The sequence below is a fragment of the Pan troglodytes genome, chromosome 1 (genome assembly GCF_028858775.2).
Source record: "Pan troglodytes isolate AG18354 chromosome 1, NHGRI_mPanTro3-v2.0_pri, whole genome shotgun sequence".
NCBI lineage: Eukaryota > Metazoa > Chordata > Mammalia > Primates > Hominidae > Pan > Pan troglodytes.
In genome coordinates, this window is record NC_072398.2 from 16,045,468 (window position 1) to 16,071,680 (window position 26,213).

General features: G+C 41.8%; 1 protein-coding gene across 4 annotated transcripts in view; it reads left to right on the forward strand.

Annotated features, from left to right (window-relative positions):
• Positions 1-26,213, forward strand: part of PCNX2 (pecanex 2) — a 343,243-nt gene that overhangs the window by 181,412 nt on the left and 135,618 nt on the right. For all 4 annotated transcript variants that reach the window (XM_016941055.4, XM_063790484.1, XM_514278.8 and 1 more), the window contains 2 exons: positions 6,211-6,352; positions 10,870-11,047. In XM_016941055.4, the coding sequence (XP_016796544.3) occupies positions 6,211-6,352; positions 10,870-11,047 (320 nt within the window). The remainder of the gene's footprint in view (positions 1-6,210; positions 6,353-10,869; positions 11,048-26,213) is intronic.

A 26,213-nucleotide genomic window follows, 5' to 3' on the forward strand; every position in this document is an offset into this window, starting at 1 on the left:
ACCTCTTATTTAAAATGCTTGGGACCGTATTTCTGATTATGGTTTCTTTTGGATTGTGGCGTATGAGCATTTCTTTAGGTGTCATGTCAGTGCTCAAAAAGCTTTGGATTTTGGAGCATTTCAGATTCCAGGTTTTTGGATTTGAGATGCTAGACCAGTATATACAGAGCACCTGGCTCAATGTCTGGCAGACACCTAATGGTTATTCCATACATGGGACTTCAGTAGAGCACCGAAGGTAAGGAAGTGGTGGGGTCTGCCCAGGAGCAGTCAGCAAGGGGGTGCATGGCTTATAAAGAATTTTAAAACAATAAAAATACCAATTAAAAGTTACCCCTTTTTACTGTTACCATGTACTGAGAATTCTAAACACTGTCAGTGGTAAATCCTCCTTCTACCAGAATGATGCTTCAAATGCCCTGCCCCTGGCAGCCTCCGGTAGTGACTGTATTGGAAGCAGGGGGCTCAAAGGGGCCTGAGGTCTCCAGAAGGCGAGATGCCAGGCCCTATAAACAGATTAGGAATTTCTCAAGCAGGAAAGACTCAGGGTCATTCCAGGAAAGCATCTAGCACACGTAGAGGCACATAAAACATCACAGTTCACTCCAGTGCTGGGGGAAATAGAAGTTGTTTTCAATAAATGGTGGCAGTCAATCAGATATTAACATGGAAGAAAATGAGTCTTGGCCCCTGTCTTACACAATACACAATAATCAATGCTGGATAGTTTGCTGATCTAAATGTGAAAGATAAAGCAATAAAGGTCTTAGAGAAAACCATAGGAGAATGTGATCATGATCTTTTTCTCTTAAACATAGCACCGGCCAGGCGCAGTGGCTCATGGCTGTAATCCCAACACTTTGGGAGTCCGAAGCAGGCAAATCACAAGGTCAGGAGATTGAGACTATCATGGCTAACACGGTGAAACACCGTCTCTACTAAAAAATACAAAAAAATTAGCCAGGCGTGGTGGCGGGCACCTGTAGTCCCAGCCACTTGGGAGGCTGAGGCAGAAGAATGGCTTGAACCCGGGAGACGGAGCTTGCAGTGAGCCGAGATTGAGCCACTGCACTTCAGCCTGGGTGACAGAGCAAGACTCCATCTCAAAAAAAAAAAGAAACAAAAAGAAACAAAACAACAACAACAACAACAAATAGCACCGAAGGCCCTAAGTGGGAAAAAATGAGAAGTTGTAATATATTAAAATAATGTATTTCTTTTTTATAAAAGATACTATTAAGAGAGTGAAAATCTAACCATAAAATGGGAGAAGTTTTTCTTCATACATATACTGGCTAAAGACTCATACCTAGGATGTATAAAGAACTCCCAAAAATCAATAAGGAAAAGACATATAATCCAATAGGAAAAAGAACCAGGCAACAGAAGAACTACTTCACAAAAGTGTGTATCCAAATGGCCAGTAAACATGTAAAAAGATACTTGTCTGCATGAGTCATTAAATAAATGTTAAATAAAACCATAATATGATACCACTCTACACAGGGCAGCATGGCAAAAATTAAGAAGAGAAAAAACATTTTGGCAAAGATGTGGAACAAAAAGGAACTCTCTGGTACCATCTGCGAGAGTGTAAATTGGCACAATACCTTTGGACAATTATTTGTCATTATCTGCTGAAGCTTGCTATATGCACACCTGATAACCTATGAATTCTACACCTAGTTATGTACTCTATAACTAGGTTTTGATGACTGGAGTAAACTTAAAAAGTTACCTGACTGAAGTAAACTTAAAAAGAAAAGGAAGATAAGGTTGTTGAGAAAATGAGTGTAGCTACATTTTTAAAAAATGAAAATATTTTCCGGGTAGTGCCTGGAAAATAACCAGCATCTGAAAGAAAATGTAAGGCCAAAAGAGGGTATTTTTTTCATGTTTTTGAGACAGGGTCCATGCTCTGTTGTCCAGGCTGGGGTGCAGTGGTGTAATCACGGCTTATTACAGCCTCAACCTCTCGGGTTCAAGCAATCCTCCTACTTCAGCCTCCCAAGTAGCTGGGACTACAAGCACGCACCACCATGCCCAGCTTATTTTTAAACTTTTTGTAGAGACAGGGTCCCCCTATATTGCCCAGGCTTGGGGTATATTTTTAATGGAAGATATTATAGCAATTTTTTTTTCTGATGAGAATGATTCGGTAAAGAGAAAAAAATCCAAGTAATGCAGGAGAATGGGGGATCATTGCAAGAAACAAGTCCTCAAGTAGAGACAGATAAGAAGGATTAGAATACAGTGTACACATCTGGCTGGTTTAGGAAACAGTTTATCTGCATAAAAGATAATTATAATTTTTTAGACAAAAGTGATTAAGAGCATGGAAGACAGAAAAGAAGGGATAGACATGCAGAGAGTGAGCACATGGAATCAACCCAGTTTAGTCCTTCAGTCCTTTAGTCTCCATGTATAGAGGAAGATCATCCAGAAAATGGTTCTCAAACTGGAGCATGTATCAGAATCATTTGTAGGACTTGTCAAAACACAGATTGCCTTGCCCAGGGCCCAATCCGCAGAATTTCTGACTCAGTGGGTCCAGGATTGAATCTGAGAATTTGCATTTGTAACAAATTCCTAGGGGATGCTGGTACTGCTGGCTCTGCTGTTCCTGAAAGTATTCCCTGAGGTCCAGGAGTATTTGCATCACTTAGAAGTTTATTAGAAATGTAGAATGTCTGGCTCCATTCCAGACCTACTGCATCAGACTCTGCATCTTAACAAGGGACTTATTTGCATGTTGATGTTTGAGAATCACCATTTAGGACAGTGTTTTTCAGCTTTGCCCCGAAGTGATTTCAACGTACAGCTATGAGAAGTGAGAAGAGCTGATTTAGGATGACTCTGGGTATATTGTCTGCATGGCTAAGTGAATGCAAGAATGTATGAGGAAGAGAAGGTGTGTACAGGTTGACAGCATTACGTTTGTGACATGTTGTATTTGAAAGTTCCTTTGGGACATCAGATGAAGCTATTCAATTGATTATTTAGATCTGAAGTCCAGGAGAAAGATGAGATATTGAGTTATAGATTTGAGTGTCATCAGCATGGAAGTAATAATTAAAGTTACGGGTGTTGAAGACATTAGCTCAAGAAGATAAGAAAAATAATAGGGGGAGAAGGAAAGCAGATGACCAGGGATAGGGGAAGAGGAGATGACAGAGGAAATGGGAGAAGAGTAGAGCAAAAGGTTTGAGCACAAGCCGGGGATGGTGGGATGGGGAAGCTAAGGGCAGAGCGAGTTTTCAAAAGAAGGGAGGATTTAGTGATGTTTTATGCCTCAGAAAATCCAGTAAGAGAGACTGAGAAGTATCAGTTATTTGACCATCAGGAGGTCACAAGAGGTCCTGCCACATGCATGTCAGGGCAAGGGTAGCTGCAAATACCCAGGGGCAGAGGTGTCCCCAGTAAGTGGGAGACACAGAAGTGGGAACATCAGATATTGACAAGCTTTCCAAGAAGCTGAGAAGTACAGAAAAGGCCAGAGTGAGCTCTAGAAGGAGGTTCAGGGTGGAAGGTGAGTTTTCCACACAGAGAAGACTGGGATCTTGCCACTTGCCTTGGGAAGAGCTAGTGATGAGGCAGGGAGTGGCTACTGAACCAAGATGGCAGGAGCACAGGATGCAGGACATGGATGGAGCTTGGCTTCAGGAGGAGCCAGTAGTAGACATGAGTATAAATGAATTTGTAGTTGGAGGGCATTTGTACCTCATAGACTTTATTTTCTCCTGAAAGTGGTGGTCAAAGACATTTGCTGGGAGGGAATGCAGGAGTGGTCTTGAAGATTTTTTTTTACTACTCTACTACTGTAAGATGACTTGATGCTATGTGACAGCCCACATACTTTCACAACAGATTAAAATCCTTTATATGTAAAATGTCTAATATGTCTAGACTTTATTGTGTATAAAACATTCATTATGAAATAACACATTTCCAAATCTACTCCAGAAAAAATTATACTTTGTCCATTAAGAATATTCAACATTGAATTCCTGCCCAACATCCTTGCTCTTTGAACTTTATTCTCCTCCCACTCTTCCTCCCTGTTTCATCTGTCACTAAAACTTCTTTTTATTTTTATCTGGATGATTTCTCATTGTCTCTTCTATTTATTAAGCTCATTGTTGGAGTGTTTGTACTGATAATACTTTATTTCCAATATCTTGAAGGACTTTCACGCTGTCTATTCTCACCATTCCTAGCCCATTCGAATGAATTCTTTTCAAGTAAGATTTCTGAATGCCAAGTCTCTCTTCATATATATATACACACACACACACACATACATATACACACACATATATACCCATATATATATACACATTTACACACACACACAGATATATATATACACACACATATATGTATTTTTTTTCTTTTTTCTGAGATGGAGTCTCTCTCTGCCACCCAGGCTGGAGTGCAGCGGCACAATCTCGGCTCACTGCAACTTCTGCCTCCCGGGTTCAAGTGAATCTCCTGCCTCAGCCTCCAGAATATCTGGGATTACAGGCACATGCCACCATGCCGGGCTAACTTTTGTATTTTTAGTAGAGTCAGGATTTCGCCATGTTGGCCAGGCTGGTCTCCAACTCCTGACCTCAAGTGATCTGTCCACCTTGGCCTCCCAAAGTGTTGGGATTACAGGCATGAGCCACCGCACCCGGTCTCTCTTCATATTTTTAATCAAATGAAAGTAGTTTTGTTTTTGAGTTACCAAGATGATATATTCTTATATAGAAATATGAGCCATATCAAGTAGAAAGTAAAATAGTTTCTATTTGTGTGTGTGTGTTTATGGTACTTCCTGAGATCTGTCATGCAGAGCCCCAGTGAAGCTGATTGGAAACAGACAATTTGTATGCTAATCTTGGATAAGAGACCTGGAAGGAACAGGCTGTTTTTTCAGCTTGAACTTTTTCTCTTTTGTGAGTGGTTCTTGTGCAACCCAATGTAAAAACTACATAACTCTCTTTTTAACTCTAGGTCATTGTAGGGTATAGTTTTTTTTTTTACTATAAATTGTTGAAGAATGTGATTCCAGAGGTGTAATGGAGTTGCCTGGCACCTTGCAGATTTAAGCTTTGAGGCTTGCTGTGGAGAGCATGAAGCCCACAGCAGAGCTGGTTCATTTGCTGGTAGGTGGGGACCCACTGCAGCCTCCCAATTACTGACAGACAGAGAGGAGGGGGCAGGGAATGAGAGGGGTCTAGCCGAGGGCCCTGGGCCTGAACCTGCTGTGCTCTCCTCAAGTTGGGAAGCAGAGGAGAGTCCTGGCTATTGTTCCAGTTCCAAGAGGCAGGGATGAAGCATTTCCCCACCGCTGAATGTGACCTAAGGAAGTTTCTGCTCTGACCACTCACACCAGCTGCTCCTCCTCCCCAGAGAGAAAAGCACGGGCTCCCCAGATGGGCAAGCATGCATTCCTCATTACCCCATCTCCTGCCATGAGGAGTAGGAGGTGGAAAGAACCTCTTCCCCATCAGCAGACTCAGAGGATGGGCAGGACACAAAAAACTAAGGCTCGAAAAGATGAAGCTAATAATTCAAGGTCATTCACTAGTGGTTGGTAGAGACTGAATGCAAACCCAGGTTGGTCTAACTTAAAACCTTAGCCCTTAATGGAAATAGACTTCAATCTTTATGGTACTTCCTTTGTTGTAAGCACTCAGAAGAAGGTAATAGATTCATAGTGGCTGGGGTTTGGGAGTCAGCTGTGTCTTATTTGCATATATTGCCCAGGGATTTGTTTGTGGTTTAAAGATTAAAAAGGGAGAGAAGACAGCCCAGAAACTAGCTTCAGCCACAGAAGTGAACCCTAGCTTAAAAGGAGACAGACATAAGGGATTTTTTCCAACTCTTCATCCTTCACCTTCCACCCTTACTACGCTAAGATGACTTGATGCTATGTGACAGCCCATTCATTGGTCTCAGTAAATTATATATGAAGAAATCAATTGACTTGAACAATTGGGATGCTGGCCTATATTACTGTATGTATATTATTATTTATGAACTGTGTAGAAGCAAAGCTAACAGTTGCTGCCTGGAAAAAAATGGTATATCATGTCTAGTATCACGAGTTCTTAATTAGCAGCTTTTGAATTAAAGGGGGGGAATATTACTTATTATTACCTATACTTAAAGAAAAATACTTTGATCGGTGGTTGTTCTAAGTGGTTTTTATATTTCTTTCAGATGTCGCCCATTTAATGTGGTTCGAAAGACTCTATGTTTGGCTTCAGTGTTTTGAAAAATACATCTTGTACCCAGCGCTAATTTTGAATGCCCTCACTATTGATGCATTTTTAATAAGCAATCACCGGAGACTTGGTACCCAGTAAGTGGTTAATGGTTTATCTTCATAATGATTTGGGTTACATTTTCAAAATCGAGTGAATTTTCTGTAAACAATCTGCAGAAGAAGCCAACCTTTACCGACTGTGATTGGCCATGTAAAAATAAGCCATGGTGGTCTTTTACTCAAAACCCACTGGAGCTAGACAGTTATTGTAGAGTGACTGGGGTGCAAATGAAGTTAGATCTGCTTGAAATGATGTTGTGAATAAATGTCAGTAGATTTGAAAATCATCCTGCAGAAGCTTAGTCAGTGAGCCTTAATAAGAAGACGGAAGCACAGTGTGAGTCCAGGATTCCTGGAGTTCTTAACATCATGCTTAGAGCTTTATGAAGTGCCTCGTGTCATTTCATTTAGCAAATACTCTATCATTTTGTGCTTGTGGGAGGGGGAAATTAATCACTGTCACTGCTGTCTCTGAATTTATCAAGAGAAGCCTCGTAATTTAAAAACTGGCACAGAGACTTCATTCTGTCAAGATGCCCATGTCTTTCAAAGCATTAACAATGTACAGTCGAGTTATTGGTTTCATATATTAAAATTAATTCTGAATTTACAACATGGAAATCTCCTTGATAATCTGTAGATTTGTCATTCTGATGAAAGGCAAAAGTTGCTGGTCAAAGAAGTTGTTAGAGTAGGAGGATATAAAAGAGATTCTTTCCCAGATTTGCTCATTAGTCACGTTGCTTAAACACTATGTATCCAAGTCAACCCTGATGCATAATCCCAAACATGCTAATTCAAACCTGCTCTTCCTTTCAGGGTGTCATGAGGACAAATTAATTAATATTCTCCAAAGATTGAGCAGGCTAAGATAAAAGGCATTTTAATACTCTGTTGGACTTTGAGTAGATTCATAGTCACACAAAGCAGACACTAAATGAAATGATCCCATAACCTGTCCTTATTGAACTCTGCCTTCCTTCTAGTCCAGACCTGTTTCTGTCAGACCAGGGCAAGAATTCTATGTTCTTTGATACTTAAAATTCTAGACTTCAAATCCAGGGATGAGAATTAGTTTCACTGGATTTAGAAAAGCAGATGATTGGACTTCAGACCCCTTATACAGTTTAAGTGGGACCCAATCTAGGAGATGACCAGAATTTAGAACTTTGTGAGCTTCTCTAGGGCAGGGATTCCCAGTATGGTACAGTCCTGGTTGACCCTGCAACTCCCCCTGAGAACAAGGCAGAGCCTCAGTTTCTCGAATGGGAACACATATTCAAAGCCAGAGTAGCAAAGAAGGTACCAGTGCCACTCTGGGAAATTGAGCTAAAGGATTTAAAGTTTTCCCTATTCAACTTCAGGACAAGGACCTTGAGCTAAGCCTGTGGGGTTGAGGCCAAGTTGTTAGAGAAGGCAGATGCAAGGGCTAAGACTCTAGCAGAGTCAAATAAATAGTTCAGAGAGGGTCCATTTAGAAGTAATATTATTCTCCATCCCCTGTAATTTTTTTCCAGACACTAAAGTCAGAAAGGTGCACGTTATCTATATAGCTATGAATATCCTCAACTCCCAGATGATAACATCAGCAATTGTTTCACTCAGAACCCAAAGGTGGAAATTCCTTTCTATTCCTGATGCATCTGTAGAATTAAAAACAAAACATTTTTCGAGGTTTCAGGCACCCTACTAGACCAACTGTTCTCAAACAGGATAGCAGGAAACTCTATATTGGTATCACTTTGAGACCTTTTCTAAACTGGAGAAGCCCAGCCCTTCCCTGTGATTTTTGAGAGCCATTGTACTAAATAGTCACAGAGTGAACTTTTCAACAGCAGACACTGTTTCTTATTCAACTTTTCAATAGCAAACCACTAGTAAGCGTTAGAAGGATGAATGCATGAACAACCAAGTAGGGGTCTGGTAAATCAATGAGTCGGTGAACTGGGGTATCTTGTTAGGTGCTCCTGTTTCTTAGCCTGATCTAAGAGGATGCTCTCCATTCTGTTCCAGGGCATTGTTCACCAATTGCTACCTCAGCCTTTATAAAACCTTCAGCTAAGTGCAGTCTATCTTCACGTAACATCCTGGATAAGTTCTTGAAAACTGTGACTTTAATAAAAACCAATACACAACTAAATAAAACAAAGTTTACTGTGGGCTAATTGATAGAAACAAGAATTATGTTCCATAGCGTATTTCTGGTCACAAAAACATCACCGAACTTCTAAATAAAGACCAAAACACCTTTAATGTTAAACATTGAAATAAATGTGAATGATACATACATTTAGGAAAGATTAATACAAACAATTAAGATAATTATTTACCCATATATTCCAATTCAGTGCATCCAGTGGCTGGAGCCTGTTCTGGCAGCTCAGGGTGCCCAGTGGGAACCCATGCTGGACAGGATGCCTCCCATCGCAGAACACACTCACACTCACTCACACTGGACCATGTCAGCACATCAGTGCACCTACTGTGCACACCTTTGGGATGTGTGAGGAAACCGAAGAACTCAGAGGAAAACCCACACAGATATGAGGACAATGTACAAACTCCACACCGACAGTGGGGTCCTGGCCAGGAATCCATTTTGTTTTCCCATCAATGTTATACTGAAACAACATTGAATGAAGCAACGTTATTTGAGGACCTGCTGTATACAATGATCTATGAGTCATTAATGGTAGCTGTTACTATTGCAATGTTATAAAGGCCATGCACATGAGTCCTTAAGATCTCCCACAGTTTGAACCAGTCATCCCTACTAAACATAAAATGGATGCAGTTCATGGAACCTTGGTCACAGAAACAGAAAGTTAGATTTTCTTCTCAACTGGATTTTGCCTGAATAACCCAGAAAATCAGCAGTCTCCCCTGAAAACCAAAATATCCCTAAGTCTTCAGATACCTTATCATTGGGGTTTCTCCACAGGGCTTTGGCTGTCCCACAGGGGTTTTTAGGTTTTTGTACCTTGGGCTGTTGTCAAAGGCAACTGGACCTGACGTCATCTTTTCATACTGTATTTTCATCCTGGGCATTAGTTGCACACTGGAAAAGGAAGGCCAGTTATGGAGCAATGTTCAGCCTTGCTGCAGGAACACAGAGGGCTCTAGGTTGAGGCTAAAGACAGACTTTCCCATGTGATGTATGCATGGAATCAAGTGCTAGTTTTTCTCAGAAGCAAATCCAAGCCTGCCGTACAAGGCCTTGGGCAAACCTCACCTCACACATCCTGGGGCAAGGTGGAAACAACTGCAGTCCTAGGTCTGAAGGCACAAAAAACAGCAGATTGAGGCATACGGAATTTCCAACATTGTATTTTTTATGACAAAAATGACAATTTTGTACTTCTTAAATAACCTCATTCTGGGATAAGATATTCATAATGCTGATAAGGTTCCTGAGTCCAAGATTCTTCTAGGTTTAGGGAAATTGAGGCATGGCCCCAGTTTTCTATACTGAGCCAGGGAAAGAAAGCCTCTCTTAGAAGTGCAACCATTTTCTAGAAATTTTCCCACCTCTGTCTTGCAGTTGCCAAATATCATAGCATGTTAGAATTGGAGGGAATCTGGTGAAAATGTGCAGTGTCTGTCTTCAGAAAGCCAGGCCCTTCAAGAAGGCACTTACTTGCCTGCTCTCTTGGGCTACACTGGCATGTGATCATTTGCCCTCCAATCTCAAGATGGATTGTTCATTGTTGACTTTATCATCTGGAGAATTGTACACATGACACATACTCCCTACATGGGTAAATAATAATAATCTGACTCCTTAGGTAAGAGCACTCAGGACTTCAGTCCTCAAAGCAAAATCCTAGAAGGGTATTTCTTTGCCTGTTTTGCTGAGCTCCTTAACTGAAAAGGTCCATTCTATGGGGGGAAAACACATTGATGATATAATTTTAAACAACAAAAAAGGGAGAGCAGAAACCTTATGTTCACTAGGATGACAAATATGCTGAGAAACATTGGAAGTTAATATGTAGAAATAGAAAAGGCTTTATGAAGATACTGGATTATTTTCTCTATTCAGAATTTCCTATCTGTTATGTCACTGTTCGAATTGGATTCTTTTCTCATGAAGAGGCATACACTGAGCTCACTCTAGCAGGGGCAGCATGTTGCCTGTTTTCTCATTTGGCATTAGGATTTCTGGGAAATGTCCATCATCACTGCAGTAGTGAATTCAGACAAGCTCAGAAGGAGCTCTGTGCCCTTGCTGGAGAACATGAGGGACTTTGAAAAGCATGTGATGGAAAGAAAATGTCTGTTGTAATGGCAAAGACAATGTGCTTGAGAGTCACTCAGGACTGAATTTCCATTTTTGTTCTGCCCCTTTGAGACCTTAGACAAGTTCCTCAAATTCCTTGATATTCAGTTTATACCCCTGTAAAATGCAGACAATAATGGGGCCCCTTAGATTGGCTTTTTGTGCCTGTAAAGTGCTTAATGAACCGTCAATCCTGGAGAAGTGTTAGCAAATGAAACTCATCCAGCAGTGTGCACGCTGTCATTGATTGCATCTTTTCTTTTGCTTCCAACAGCTGGGACATTTTTCTGATGATCATTGCTGGCATGAAGCTGTTGCGGACATCATTCTGCAACCCGGTTTACCAGTTTATTAACTTGAGCTTCACTGTCATCTTTTTCCACTTTGACTACAAAGATATTTCAGAGAGCTTCTTACTGGATTTCTTCATGGTGTCCATTTTATTTAGCAAGGCAAGTGAATTAGCTATTCATTTTAACATTTTAAAGGGGGCTGTTCTTATCAAATGTTTTAAGAGTTTAAAACTTATTCTTTATAAAAAAATTATGGGAGGATATGAAATTGAATTATGCATGTATGTTAAACTCTTGCTACCATTTGGGGAAAACTGCCCATGGAATGTAAGTATGCCATGTTATTTGCTAAAAATCACTAATTAAAATGAATTAGCCATTAGTGTGACTTGAAATTTTATTACCTTCTTCTCTGTTAACAATCTCATTGTAAGATTTCCCTAGATCTTAAAATGCTATGAATTAAAGATTAGCAACCAAGTTCACTGGTCTCTCCCTCCCTCCCTCCGTCTCTCCCTCCCTCTCTCCCTCCCTTCTTACCTTCCTTCCTGCCTTCCTGCCTCCCTCCCTCCCTGCCTGCCTTCCCGCCTCTCTGCCTTCCTGCTTTCCTTCATTTTTTCTTCTCTTTTCTTTTCTTTTCTTTTTGCCTCTTGAGATAAATTTAAGGAACTGGTACCCAAGAGCAGAGTCTCTTGGAGTATTTCCAATATGCTTAGTTTGTCTGAAGTCAAGATTTCATCTGTTGAGCAACTTCATACATGGGCAATGAGAAATCCTACTTAGAATTCAGGCAAATATATGGGGCTCGTATCTAGTGTTTAATTAATGGGAGAGAAATAAAATCCTCTGGATACTTGGGAGTTCTCCATGACCATATCTAGCCTGATCACTGTAATGAAACCTACGTTTGTAAGCAGAAATAGAAAGAAATTTGGAACAACTCTTGGTAAATAAACTCAGTGATGATACAACCTCTTCCACGTGGTGTTCACACTCACACTGGCAGTTGAATACAGCAGCCACGGGGTTTATTCTGGAGACTGACTTCAGCAACACCTTTCCCCTTTTAGTTAATAATTTTTTTAATTGTAAGTCTTTCTAAATTTTAAATTTTAAAAATTTTTTCACCTCTTAATCAGTTCTGTTCATCTTTATTTCTATTACTTACCTCTTCCTTCTACTGCCTTTCTCTTGGATTCTCTTAGGTAACAAAAATCAAAAACTCTTGTATCATACTAAAGAGGCCTCATAAGTAATTGCCACCACCCCATCATTGCACGTGAATTTCTTTGTTTTTTATTTTAGAGAAAGAGTCTCACTCCTTCACAAACACAATGCCACTCACAGGCTGGAGTGCAGTGGCATAATTATTGCTCACTGCAGCCTCCAACTCCTGGGCTCAAGTGATCCTCCTGCCCCATCCTCCTGAGTAATTAGGACCACAGGCATGCACCACCACGCCTGGCTAATTGTTTTAAAAACTTTTTGTAAAGATAGGGTCTTGCTATGTTGCCTAAGCTTGTCTCCAACCCCTGGCCTCAAGTGATTCTCCTACCTTGGCCTCCCAAAGTGTTGGGATTACAAGCATGAGCCACTGCACCTGGCCCCAATTTCCTCTTATAACTCCAATTGGGCACTAATTTTCAGTCACCTACATCCCTCTTGTGTCATCTTCCATTGGTTTCTCACTATTACTTCTGCAGCCTGCCCCAATTTCTGTATTTTATTGTAGACCCTGGCCTTCGTCAAACATTTATTTCCTGTTTGCTGAGTTCTGTTCTGTTCTGATTAACTTATCCCATTTTTCTACTGTTCAAATCACAGGCTTCCATAAGCTATTTTCCTTCATTAACTGTCAATTTCTGTTATCTCACATAATAAATGTAACATTATATCCTATAATCTTTAAACTATTTGTGAAGTTACTAGAAATTACTTCACTGCTTGCAGGGATAAGAGTTTATCATCAGATGTAAAATGTGGCCTGGCACAGTGGCTCACGCCTGTAATCCCAGCACTTTGGGAGGCTGAGATGGGCAGATTGCTTGAGATCAGGATTTCGAGAACAGGATGGGCAACATGGCGAAACCCAGTCTCTACAAAAAGTACAAAAATTAGCCAAGAGTAGTGGCATGCCCCTGTAGCCTCAGCTACTCAGGAGGCTGAGGCAGGGGAACTGCTTGAACCCAGGAGGTGGAGGTTGCAGTGAGCTGAGATTGCGCCACTGCACTCCAGCCTGGGTAACAGGAATGAAACCCTGTCTCAAAAAAAAAAAAAAAAAAAAAAGATGTAAAATGTGCCAGAGGAGTTCAATCCTGACTCAGGCATTATTTACATTTTGACATGATGATGTTTATATTCCTTTCTGAGCCTCAGTTTCCTGTAAAATGGAAAATAATAATGGCAAGTCATTTAAGAGGATTTGTCAATATAACTGAAAAAAGTTAAGTAGAACATACTCTCCAATAGAAGGTCGTGTTTTTAAAGCTGTATGTAAGTAGAAAAAGGAAGTGACACACTGTGTTTGTGAAGGAATGTGGCCACTTTTCCACACTGAACTGTCAGTTTCATATCACCTTGTATTAGTGACTGGCCCCAGGTGAACAGGAGTGAGGTTTCTTTCTGTAAGAGTCCTAGGCGTGGCTTCTAAATAATTCCATACCTGTAGTAAGAAGAGTGGCTTTCATTTATGGGAGCACAGGCCGCCTTTCCTCATCCTGACAGCCTTCTGCACTGACAGCAGTCCACTGACAAAAATATGTGGCTCGAAGTGGGTATCTCACCAAAGGGGCTTTCAAGGGACAAAGAAAGGGAGTAAGCATGGCTGTCAGTCGTCCTTCTAGTCAGTGCAGACACTCAGCGACATCCTGTGCAGAATGGGGAGGATGGAACCTGACAAGGACATGATCTAGGCTAGGTGCGGTGGCTCACGCCTGTAATCCCAGTACTTTGGGATGCCGAGGAGGGTAGATTACCTGAAGTCAGGAGGGTGGATTACCCGAGGTCAGGAGTTCGAGACCAGCCTGACCAACATGGTGAAACCTCATCTCTACTAAAAATACAAAAAAATTTAGCCGGGCGTGGTGGCGGGTGCCTGTCATCCCAGCTAGTCAGGAGGCTGATGCAGGAGAATCGCTTGAACCTGGGAGGAAGAGATTGCAGTGAGCTGAAATCCCACCACTGCCCTCCAGCCTGGGCAACAGAGCGAGACTCCATCTCAAAAAAAAAAAAAAAAAAAAGATCTAAAACGAAATCCACAAAAGTTTAGTTGTGCAGGCATTCGACTCACTTTGCCATCATCTTTTTGAAGCACCAATTAAAATATGAATAATTTCAGATAGAACCAGAGTGGCAGCTTTCTTATTTTCTCTAATTGAGGGAGCATTAGCACATATTATTTGAATAATCCACTCTTAGGCTGGGATAATGGCTAAGCGTCAAAAAAAAAGAAAAATTAGTGAGACAAAAGCAAGGAAAGTAGGCAGCAAGTTGGAAAGTTGGGGATTCTGAATCCCGGCCCATCTCGCCTCCTGCTAATGCCGGATCACTCTTTATCTTCAGAGAGCTGGTGACAATGAGTTTTCTGGAATGAGAAGCAAGATCTTATTCTCTGATGAAAAAGAATATAGTGAAAGAAAGAGTGTGATTTTCCTGGAAAAAAGCCAGTGGATATTAGTGACAGAAGATGATTATATCAAGGAGAAGTTCACAGTTAAGGTCCCCTGTAAAGATTCTGCCTGAAAGTCCTAATTGACAGCTCCTTTTCATTCTGCTCATTTTAATACTTTTCTTCAAAAAAAAAAGTCTCTTTGAATGTATTTCCTAGGGGCTTTCTAGAAGGCCCCATTGTTGTGCTTACAGGTAGTACGGCTCTCTGGGATGATTCCTTGCACAATGTGAAATGTTACTTGTCCACTAGACTCATGGAAGTCTTGCTTATGACAGGTCTTGTCCTCTGACCACTGCAGATGTCCCCCAGCCCTTCCCTCAGCCTTGCTCCTGCTTCACTAAATAGAGAATTATCGTTAGCCTGGCAGCCCCCCTCACAGAAGGGCTCTGAGGTTAATGAAGCAACATTTGGATGGGCACTCAGTTTCCTCGGAAGAAAGGAGCTGCCCAAATATAGGACACAGTATTATTTTAAGTTGGTTGCCTCTAATCCCTCAGGCTTTATGGGTAGAAAGGGAGGAGAGAAGTGATTAGTGAGAGAGTGAGATCAAAGCGCCAGGAGGCCAAGGAAGGAAACAGACAGCTTCCAGAGGGCCCAGGCCCTGCCCTCATGATATTCTCTACCTCCCTAAGCCCCCAAATCCCCCACTCCCCCTGAGGTCTGGAGGATGAATATTGCCTAGTCTCTTAAGTCTGCCAGATCTGGAAAAAAAAAAAGGGGGGGGGGGCGGGGCCAGGCGCAGTGGCACACACCTGTAATCCCAGCACTTTGGGAAGCCGAGGCAAGCGGATCATGAGGTCAGGAGCTTGAGACCATCCTGGCTAACATGGTGAAACCCCGTCTCTACTAAAAATACAAAAATTAGCCGGGCGCAGTGGCGGGCACCTGTACTCCCACCTACTCAGGAGGCTGAGGCAGGAGAATGGCGGGAACGCGGGAGGTGGAGCTTGCAGTGAGCCGAGATTGCGCCACTGCACTCCAGCCTGGGCAACAAGGCAAGACTCCGTCTCTCTCTCTCTCTCTCTCTCTCTCTCTCACACACACACACACACACACACACGCACACACAAGTTGGGGGGCAGAAATATTGAGTTCCAAGGCTGGAACCCACCAGACAAATTAAGTGCAGCCGTGTATTGAGACAGTGGGTGAGACACGTCCTAGTGAATGGCAGCCTGGCTTTGCATGTGTGTGGATACGTGGGTGTGTGTGTTGGGGGGGGGGGGGTTGAGGGGGTGGGAGTGTGTCCGGAATTGGTGGGATCTTGGTCTCACTGACTTCAAGAATGAAGCTGCAGACCCTCATCGTGAGTGTTACAGTTCTTAAAGGCGGCGTGTCCAGAGTTTGTTCCTTCCGATGTTCGGATGTGTTCGGAGTTTCTTCCTTCTGGTGGGTTCGTGGTCTCGCTGGCTTCAGGAGTGAGGCTGCAGACCTTGGCGGTGTTACAGCTCTTAAGGCGGCGCGTCTGGAGTTGTTCATTCCTCCAGGTGGGTTCGTGGTCTTGCTGGCCTCAGGAGTGAAGCTGCAGACCTTCACAGTGAGTGTTATAGCTCATAAAGGCAGCGTGGACCCAAACAGTGAACAGCAACAAGGTTTACTGCAAAGAGTGGAAGAACAAAGCTCCCACAGTGTGGAAGGGAACCCCAGCGGGTTGCCACTGCTGGCTCCGGCAGCCTGCTTTTATTCGGCCCCACCCACATCCTGCTGATTGGTCCATTTTACAGAGAGCTGATTGGTCTGGTTTGTGGAGAGCTGATTGGTCCGTTTGACAGGGTGCTGATTGGTGCGTTTACAATCCCTTAGCTAGACAAAGTTTCTCCAAGTCCCCACCAGATCAGCTAGATACAGAGTGCCCATTGGTGCATCCACAAACTCCGAGCTAGACACAGGGTGCTGATTGGTGTGTTTACAATCCCTTAGCTAGACATAAAGGTTCTCCAAGTCCCCACTAGACTCAGGAGCCTAGCTGGCTTCACTGAATGGATCTCGCACTGAGGCTGCAGGTGGAGCTGCCTGCCAGTCCCGCACTGTGAACCCACACTCTTCAGCCCTTGGGTGGTTGGTTGATGACACCTGGCGCCATGGAGCAGGGGGTGGCGCTTTTCGGGGAGGCTTGGGCTGCCAGGAGCCCACCGCGGGCGGGGCGGGGTGGGGGAAGCTTAGGCATGGCGGACTGCATGTCGGGAGCCCTGCCCCGTGGGGAGGAAGCTAAGGCCCGGCGAGAAATCGAGGGCAGCACCAGTGGGCCGGCACTGCTGGGGGACCCAGCGCACCCTCTGCAGCTGCTGGCCCGGGTGCTAAGCCCCTCACTGCCCGGGGCTGCTCTGAGTGCGGGGCCCGCCAAGCCCACGCCCATCCGGAACTCTAGCTGGCCCACAAGCGCCACGCGCAGCCCAGGTTCCCGCCGGCGCCTCTCCCTCCACACCTCCTGGCAAGCTGAGGGAGCCGGCTCTGGCCTCAACCACCCCAGAGAGGGGCCCCCACAGCGCAGTGGCGGGCTGAAGGGCTCCCCAAGCATGGCCAGAGTGGACGCCAAGGCCGAGGAGGCGCCAAGAGTGAGTCATCTCTCAGGAGGGCAGTGAGAAAGAACGGTCTCTGCATGTCCCTTCCTGAGACATGGGACCCTCCAACCACACATCCTTCTTCCTCGCTCCTTCATTTCCTCGATCCCTTCCCTCTCTTTATCTTGCTTCTTCAGTCATTCTTTTAAGAACTTTTGTTATTCATTGGTGACATTTCTGGTTGTCTCGGTCTTTAGGGTACAGTAAAACATGCAGATGAGGATATTTGGTTGCAAGGGATATTGACTGTTACAGGAGCAAAGATGACAAATACTCTTTCATGACCTCCCACTGGCCCTGAAAAAGTTCTTAAAAACCATAGTTGGCCGGGCACAGTGGCTCACGCCTGTAATCCCAGCACTTCGGGAGGCTGAGGTGAGTGGATTACCTGAGGTCAGGAGTTTGAGACCAGCCTGGTCAACATGGTGAAACCCCATCTCTACTGAAAATACAAAAATTAGTTGGGTGTGGTGCCACATGCCTGTAATCCCAGCTACTCGGGAGGCTGAGGCAGGAGAATTGCTTGCACCCCAGAGGCGGAGGTTACAATGAGCCAAGATAATCCCATTGCACTCCAGCCTGGGCGACAGAGCACGACTCTGTCTCAAAAAAAAAAAAAAAAAAAAAAAAAAAAAAAAACATTGTTTTTAAAATCATGGTAACTTTGGGTTGTCACAGGATGTAAAAGCAGAACTTGAGAAAATCCTGCCATAGGATCATTCTGCCAGCATTTCCAGAATACATTAGACATAAAATTCTACAGGCCATTAGTTCAACATGGGACATAACACTTTTGCCACTTAGGAGATGAAAATTAATGTATGAGGTTGTATTTATGATAAAGCTGTATGAATGATCGCACCAGAACCGTGATGTGTGGCTTTGTCATGGACTACCACGCTGGGTGTTCAAGTTATTTGAAATTGAAGTTTCTAAATGGCGTTTTCCTTATTTTGTGAGTACAGATAGAAAGTCTTGGATTAAAATTGAGCCACTTTTTAAAAAAATACATACTTATACAGAAGTACTTGTTCAAAATACTTTGTTCAAAAAAGCAATTGTTCATTCATTGAGCACTTACTGGGTGCCTGCCAGGCACTGCGCTAGGTATTATCCAAAGATTATTAGTAATACAAATGATACCAAATGTTTGGTACTTTCTGTGGGCCAGGAACTGTTCTGAACACTTTGTGCATAATAACATATGTAATCTTCACAACAGCTTTGTGGGTGGATATGCCTCATTTTACAGGTGAGAAAACGAGGCACAGAAATTAAGTGAATTGCCAGAAAGTCTCTTAGCTATACAATGGTAGGGCAGGATTCAAAGCCAGGCAGTCTGGCTGTGAGTCTGTATTTTGTGATACTGCCTTCCCTGCTTGGAGAGTTTGGAAAAAGAGGCAGACAAGTAAAGAGATAATTACAAGAAAGGATGATAAGGGAGGTGATAGTGGTAGAGTTTCAGGAGCACAAGTGCCCAGTCTCACCTGAGAGAACCAAATACAGTGCTCACCTTAAGCTTTCAGGAAGAATGAGTAAGTCAGGCAAAGAAGGCAGGGAGGAGTGAGTTACGCAGAGGAAGCTGCATGTGTAAAGGCACAGAAGCAAGAGAGGAGTTGGCACATTCTGGAAACCGTGAGAAATTTGGGAAGTGTGAAAACCTGGAAAGGGGAGTGGATGGTTGGGAAAGTGAGAGATGAACCTGGAGATGTCTATGAGATGGATCTCGAAGGACCCAGCATGCCATGCTACAGAGTTTGGACTTCATTCCTATATCAGCTGATGGCTGTTAAGCAGAGGAAAAACAGATCAGAATTGCATTTTGGAAATATCTCTTTGTGGAAGTGAGTAAACGATGAGAAGACATGGAGTCTTGGAACTGAATAGGAAATTATTGCAATCATCCAAGCAACTCATGAGGACTTGAACCGAGGTGGCAGAAGTGAGGGGAAGAGGGGAACAAATTCAGGAGGCGTTTGAGAGAGAATTGATTACGTTTAGTGATCAGATAGATACGGGGGAGAGTGCACTGCGGGTGAAAGCCACCTCTGGGAGAGCTCTCAGCATACTTCAGTGACTAGATGAAAGGGGGTGTCAGTAACTAGATTAGGGAATAATGAAGAGAAAGACGTTTTTGGGAAAAGGATGTTAGCTTTGATGTATTAGATTGTGGAACGAGAGCCATAAAGGTCAAACATAAGAACCTTGAAAAAAGGATTTTTCTCATTTTATAATAATTTTTTAAATTTACTTAAGTAATACCTAAATATATTCTTATCATGATAAAATTAGAAAAGCAATGGAAAATACAAAAAAAGTCAGTTTTAATGCATATCTCTGTCTGCTTAACCCTAACCTCTTCCTATGGATAACTATTGTAAGTATTTTGGAATGAATCCTCCCAGTCCTCCGGTATATTTACACATACACACACACACACACACACTCACACACATTTAAAATATCAATAGGTTCATTCTGTACCTGCCTTTTACCTCCATTTTTGCTTAAAATATGTGTTAGAAGACTTTTCCATGACAGTACATATCATGTTACCTCTTCCTTTTGACCCCTGCAGAGAATGCTATAGCATATACCATAATTTGATGAGTTATTTCATTATTAACAGGCACCTAGTTTGTTTCCAAGCTTTTCTGTGGTACTTGGAACTTCTTGGGTCACAAACCACAGAAACCCAAATGAAACTGGCCTAATGACAAAAGATAATTTTTTTTTTTTTTTAGACGGAGTCTTGCTCTGTCACCCAGGCTGGAGTGCAGTGGCGTGATCTCAGCTCACTGCAACCTCTGCCTTCCAACTTCCAGCGATTCTCCTGTCTCAGCCTCATGGGTAGCTGGGATTACAGGTGCACGCCACCACACCTGGCTAATTTTTGTATTTTTATTAGAGATGGGGTTTCACCATGTTGGTCAGGCTGGTCTTGAACTCCTGACCTCGGGTGATCTGCCTGCCTCGGCCTCCCAAAGTGCTGGGATTACAGACATGAGCCACTGCGCCCAGCTGACAAAAGAGAATTTAACAGTTTACGTAAGTTACTGAATGACCCAAAGGCATTAATGATGGCATTGAAGATCTGTTTTTATTTCTCCTTCTCCCCCATTTGTTGACTTCATAGTTAGACTGGCTGTCTCTACGTGGTGGTAATTGTGGTCACTAGCAGTTCTACATTTATAGCATTGTTATAACTAATAATCCTCCCCCAAAAGAGAGAGTATCTTTCTTGATAGTATCAGCCAAAGTCTTGGGGTGGGGGAGAAGTCTCATTCACGTTTTGTGTCACATGTTCATTCTTGAACCAGGTACAATGGTAGGAGGGATATGGGTTCCCTAGCTGATGAGTCCTGGACTGCCTGCCCACCCCTGGAATTTCAACCAAACCACAGGGACTAGAAGTCAGGGGAAGCAGATGGAAGTGGCTGGTGGCCACTGCATTGGACTACACAGAAGGTCATGTTTAACATACTGGTGCATGTGAGTGTTTTAGAAGCATAGACCGCCGGGATTGGACTTGCTGGGTCAAGAGGATGTTCTTGAAAGGGTCTCAATAGAGAATCATTCCAAAACACTATTGCTACTAACAAGGATGACCAGCATTTAAGAAGCAGGTAGAGGAAGGAAGATGTAACAAAATATTGAGAAGTGACCCATGAAACAAAATTAAGTACAGTATAATAGAAAGCAAGAAAGAAAACAGTTTTAAGAAAGAAGGAATAGTTCAGCAATGCCAGAGCCTTCAGAGATCAAAGCTCAACACTGAAACACTGAAATGCCACTACTAGATTTAGCAACAGAGAAGCCACTGGTGAGGTTGACACCATGGTGGTCCTGAAACAGAGTGAGTTCTTCAAGGTCAGGTACTCTGTTCTTCCTTCTTTGTATCCTCTGTGCTTTCTTTAGTGCCCTTAGTAGGGTGAGCTTTCAATACCTATTTGTAAATGACCAAGTATATTCATTGATCACAGATCAGTGTATTTAAATGTGGGTATTTGGGAGAATTCCGTGAGGCTGTCTTTCAGGGAAAACTCTACAATCACAACCACTTTAGGGCTGTTGATTCTTTATTGGTCCAGAAGAGGTGAATGGTGTTAAATATGATGTTTTTATTACCTGTGAAGGATTTAGTCTACTGCCCTTGCAGGAATAAACATGCTAAATATGTGTGATGCAAAGACTAGTCTGCAATGTGCACTTAATGATGTAATGATGCCATCTCTACATTTAAAATGCAAGCATTGACACTTTTAGTACAAGAATTGAGTCCTTAGGCATTCCCAGCCAGGAAAACCATGAACAACAAATGTTATTTCCTCTGGTGCCATTAATCTTAGTGTGTTTCCCTCTGCTTCCTCCAAGTTTCTGGATGGTAACATCTGCATCCACCTCCTTCACAGGGTCAGTATGTGGACTGACTAATTCTCATTATCCTGAAATAAGGTGGTGGTCATAGCATCCCTACATTATCTTTTTGGTGAGATAGTTTTGACTCATGCTCCATTTTCAGTTTATTTTTAGCTCACTTTCCCTCACTGCGCTGAAGAATGGACTTGTCAGATTTATTGATCTTTTTCGTAATTCTGGAATTGTCAGTAAGGTCATTTCACAGTTTGCTGTCTGCTGGATAAGACTAACCCCCATAATAACATCAATTCATAAGGCCTAGTGTTCTTCATACCCTACGGCATCCCATCCTTAAGAAAGTACATCTGCTCTGATAAAACTTAAATTGTCTACAGCTTTCTATGGAAAATTTGTCTGGATTACATACCAGCCGCTTGGTTGTCATTTGAAAGTATAGATGATAAAGAAATAATGAGACAGAAAACGAGAATGAGAATGAGGAGAAGAAGGACCAGTGCAGTAGAAACTTTATATTCAACTAAATCTGGCAGGTGGTTGGTTGGTTAATTGAAAAAAAATTAAGCAAGAAATAATAAATGATACCTCTATATACTTGTCTTTATTATAATAACTTAAAAACTTACACATTAACTTCCATTACCAGTATTCTGATGGAGGGCAAGGACTTCTCTTTGAGTGGGAATCTACAGAATGACTATATGGTCTTTTTCAGTGAACTATGCCCATGATATATTTTCTAGGGTGTTCAGTTTCCACTTCTGTTTTTTATTCTACTTGAATTGAGACGATGAAGGTTCCTTGTGAAACAATCTGAAAGTAGTCCACATTTTCTTTCTTCCCAAATCTCTTCTCATTCATATCTAGGTCCACAACAATGTCTTTAGAGACTTGCCTTCATCAAGTCATTAACTTAAGCATTCCACTTGGTTGTGATAGACACAACTGTCTTTCATTTGCATTCGTATTACAAGAAGTTTTTTTTTTTTTTTTGAGACAGAGTCTTGCTCTTATCGCCCAGGCTGGAGTGCAATGGCACAATCTTGGCTCACTGCAACATCCGCCTCCTGGGTTCAAGTGATTCTCCTGCCTCAGCCTCCCAAGTAGTTGGGATTACAGGCACCCACCACCATGCCTGGCTAATTTTTGTATTTTTTTAGTAGAGACGGGGTTTCACCATGTTGGCCAGGCTAGTCTTGAACTCCTGACCTCGTGATCTGCCCACCTCGGCCTCCCAAAGTGCTGGGATTACAGGTGTGAGCCACCGCGCCCAGCCAGATGTTTTTTAAAAGATGTATTTTGGAATAATTCTAGATTTACAGAAAAGACATGAAGATAGTATAGAGAATTCCCATATACCCCACACCCTATTTCCCTGTTACTTATATCTTATATTTGTATGGTACATTTGTCATAATTAATGAGCCCAAATAGTGTGTTACTATTAAAGTTCACACTTTATTCAGACATGCTGAGTTTGGTCTAACGTCCTTTCTCTGATGGAGTATCCCATTCAGAATACATTGAGTTATCCTGTTTCCTTAGGCTCCTCTTGGCTGTGATAGTTTCTCATGTTTTCCATGTTTGTGATGACTTGACAGTTTTGAGGAGTACTGATCAGGTATTTTATAGACTGTCCCTCAACTGGGATTTGTCTGATGCTTTCCTCGTATTTATATTAGGGTTATGTGTTTTGGCGAGGAAGACCATGTAGGTCAAGTATCATTCTCATCACATTATATCAAAGATTTATGGCCAGGCACAGTGGTGCATGCCTGTAATCCCAGCACTTTGGGAGGCTGAGGTGGGTGGATCACCTGAGGTCAGTAGTTCAAGACCGGTCTGACCAACATGGTGGAACCCCGTCTCTACTAAATACAAAAAATTAGCCAGGCATGGTGGCGGCCGCCTGTAATCCCAGCTACTTGGGAGGCTGAGGCAGGAGAATTGCTTGAAGCCAGGAAGCAGAGGTTGCAGTGAGCCAAGATCGTGCCATTGCACTCCAGCCTGGGCAACAAGAGTGAAACTACATCTCAAAAAAAAAAAAAAAAGATTTATAATATTAACATGAATCATCATATTACCATTAATGTTAAGCATGATTAACTGGCTTAAGTATTGTTCATAAGGTTTTTCCACTGCAATGTTATCCTTTTGTCCTCCTTTCCATCCTATATTCTTTGGAAGAAAGCCACTATGCACAGCCCACATTGAAGGAATGGAAAGTTATGTTTCACTTCCTTTGGGGGAAAGTATCAAAATTATTTGAATTCTTCTGCATGGGAGATTTGTCTCTTTATTCATTCATTCATATCAGTATGGTCTCAGATATTTATTTTATACTTAGGTTATAATCTATTATTTATTTATCTTGTTTCCCCAATTTTTTCAACTTTGGCTACTTGGAGCTCTCCAGTTGGCAGCTTCTGTGATATAATCCCATGTCTCTCTGTCTCTCTCTCTCTCTCCCTGTGTGTGTGTGTGTGTGCTTTCTAGCTTTCTGTCACTACAGGATGATCTAGGCTCATCCTCACATACTTCCTGAATCAGTCCTAGAATAAGCCATTTCTCCAGGAAGCCCTGTTCTATTTTATTGGAAAACAGTTTGATCTGGGTACTAGATGTACTTATTGATACTGGGGTGTCATTGCATCTAGGCATTCTCAGCTGAAAGAGCAAGGAAATATATGTGTGTATATCATCTGTATATACACATATCTAGAAATATGTCTGTATGTCTGTAACTACCTGTATCGGCATTAAACTAAACATGAGTTCAAATTGATGTTTTCAAATCTAATCTATTACTACATGGATCATTCTAGCCTTTTCCCCTTGTTTACTGTAACTTTCCATTCCAATAGTGAGAAACTTAGCTTCTACCATTTGTCATCCATTTAGTTAACTGTTCAATTCCAATTCGCATGTACAGTCACCCGTTAGTATCTGTGGGGGACTGGTTCTAGAACCTTCTACTCCATAGAACTGCCTTTCTTTTATGCCTTTAACAACAACTAGTTGACCATATTTGTATGGGTCTTTTTCTTGAGCTGTTTTGTTCAATTAATATATGTGTCTATTTTGCTAATACCATGTTGTCTTGATAACTATCATTTTATAGTGAGCTTTGAAATAGTGTGATTTTTCCAACTTTGTTTTTCTTCTTCAGTATTGTGTTGGCTATTTCATTTTTGTTTACTGTTGTTGTTTTGCCTTTCATACAAATTTTAGAATCAGTTGTCTAGATCTGCAAAATATCTTGTTAGGATTTTGAATGCATTTATGCTGGATCTGTAGATCAAGTTGTAAAGAATCAACATTTTAACAATATTCGATCTTCCGGTCTATGAACATGAAATATTATTCCATTTATTTAGATAGTCTTTGGTTTCTTTCATCAGATTTCTATAGGTTTTTGCATATAGATACTGTACATATTTTATTATATTGATACACACATATTTTGTCTTATTTGGTGCTATCGTGGAGGGTGTATTTTTTTTTTTTTTAATTTTAAACTCCAATTGTTCCTTGCTGGCATATGAGAAAGCAATTGACTTTTGTTTATTGACTTCGTATAGGGCAGCCTTGCTATGCTGACTTATTAGTTCCTGGACTGTTTGTTCTGAATCTTTATGTTTAGAGTAGTTTCTTTGTATCAAACTTATAGTTAGTAGTTGGTTCTTTTTTAAAAAAAATTGTTTTTGTTGTTGTTTCTTTTATTTTTTAATCTACTCTAACACTTTGTTTCTTAATTTGTGTATCTAGACCATTCACATTTAAATTGATAAAGTTAAATTAATGTCTATCATGTTTGTAACTATAATTTTGATGTTTCAAGAATGTTACATAAGTGGAATCATACAATATATAACTTTTGGGGATTGTCTTTTTCACTCACTTTTCTAAGACTTTTTCACACAATATTATTCATCCAGGTTGTTGTGGAGATCAATAATTCATTACTTTTCATGGGTAGGTACTTTTACTTTTGCCGTAGGTAGTTCCATGCTAAATTTTTACGGAAAATGCCGGAGTGGCTATACCATTTAATATTTCCACCAGGAATGCATGAGTGATTCATTTTCTCTACATCCTTGTCAGCATTTTCTATTCCCACTATTGTTTTATTTTAACCACTCTGGTGGATGTGTAATGATATCTCATTGTGGTTTTAATTTACATTTTCATAAAGGTTAGTGATGTGGAATATTGTTTAGGTGCTTATTCTCCATTTGTATATATTCTTTGGTAAACTGGCTTCATACAGTTTTTGTATGGTCTAGATTGGATTGTTTGGGTTTTTACTGTTTAATTTTGAGAATTCTTTATATACTCTATACTCTTTTTTTTCTTTTTTCTTTTTATTTCTTTTTTTTTTTTTTTTTTTTTGAAATGGAGTCTCACTGTCACCCAGGCTGGAGTGCAGTGGTGTGATCTCGGCTCACTGCAACCTCTGCCTCCCGGGTTCAAGAGATTCTCCTGCCTCAGCCTCCTGAGTAGCTGGGACTACAGGCGCATGCAACCATGCCTGGCTAATTTTTGTATTTTTAGTACAGACAGCATCTCACCATGTTGGCCAGGCTGGTCTCGAACTCCTGACCTCAGGTGATCCACCCGCCTCGGCCTCCCAAAGTGCTGGGATTACAGGCATTAGCCACCACGCCCAGCCCTATGTACTCTAGATTTGATTCCCTTGTTGGATATGTCATCTGCA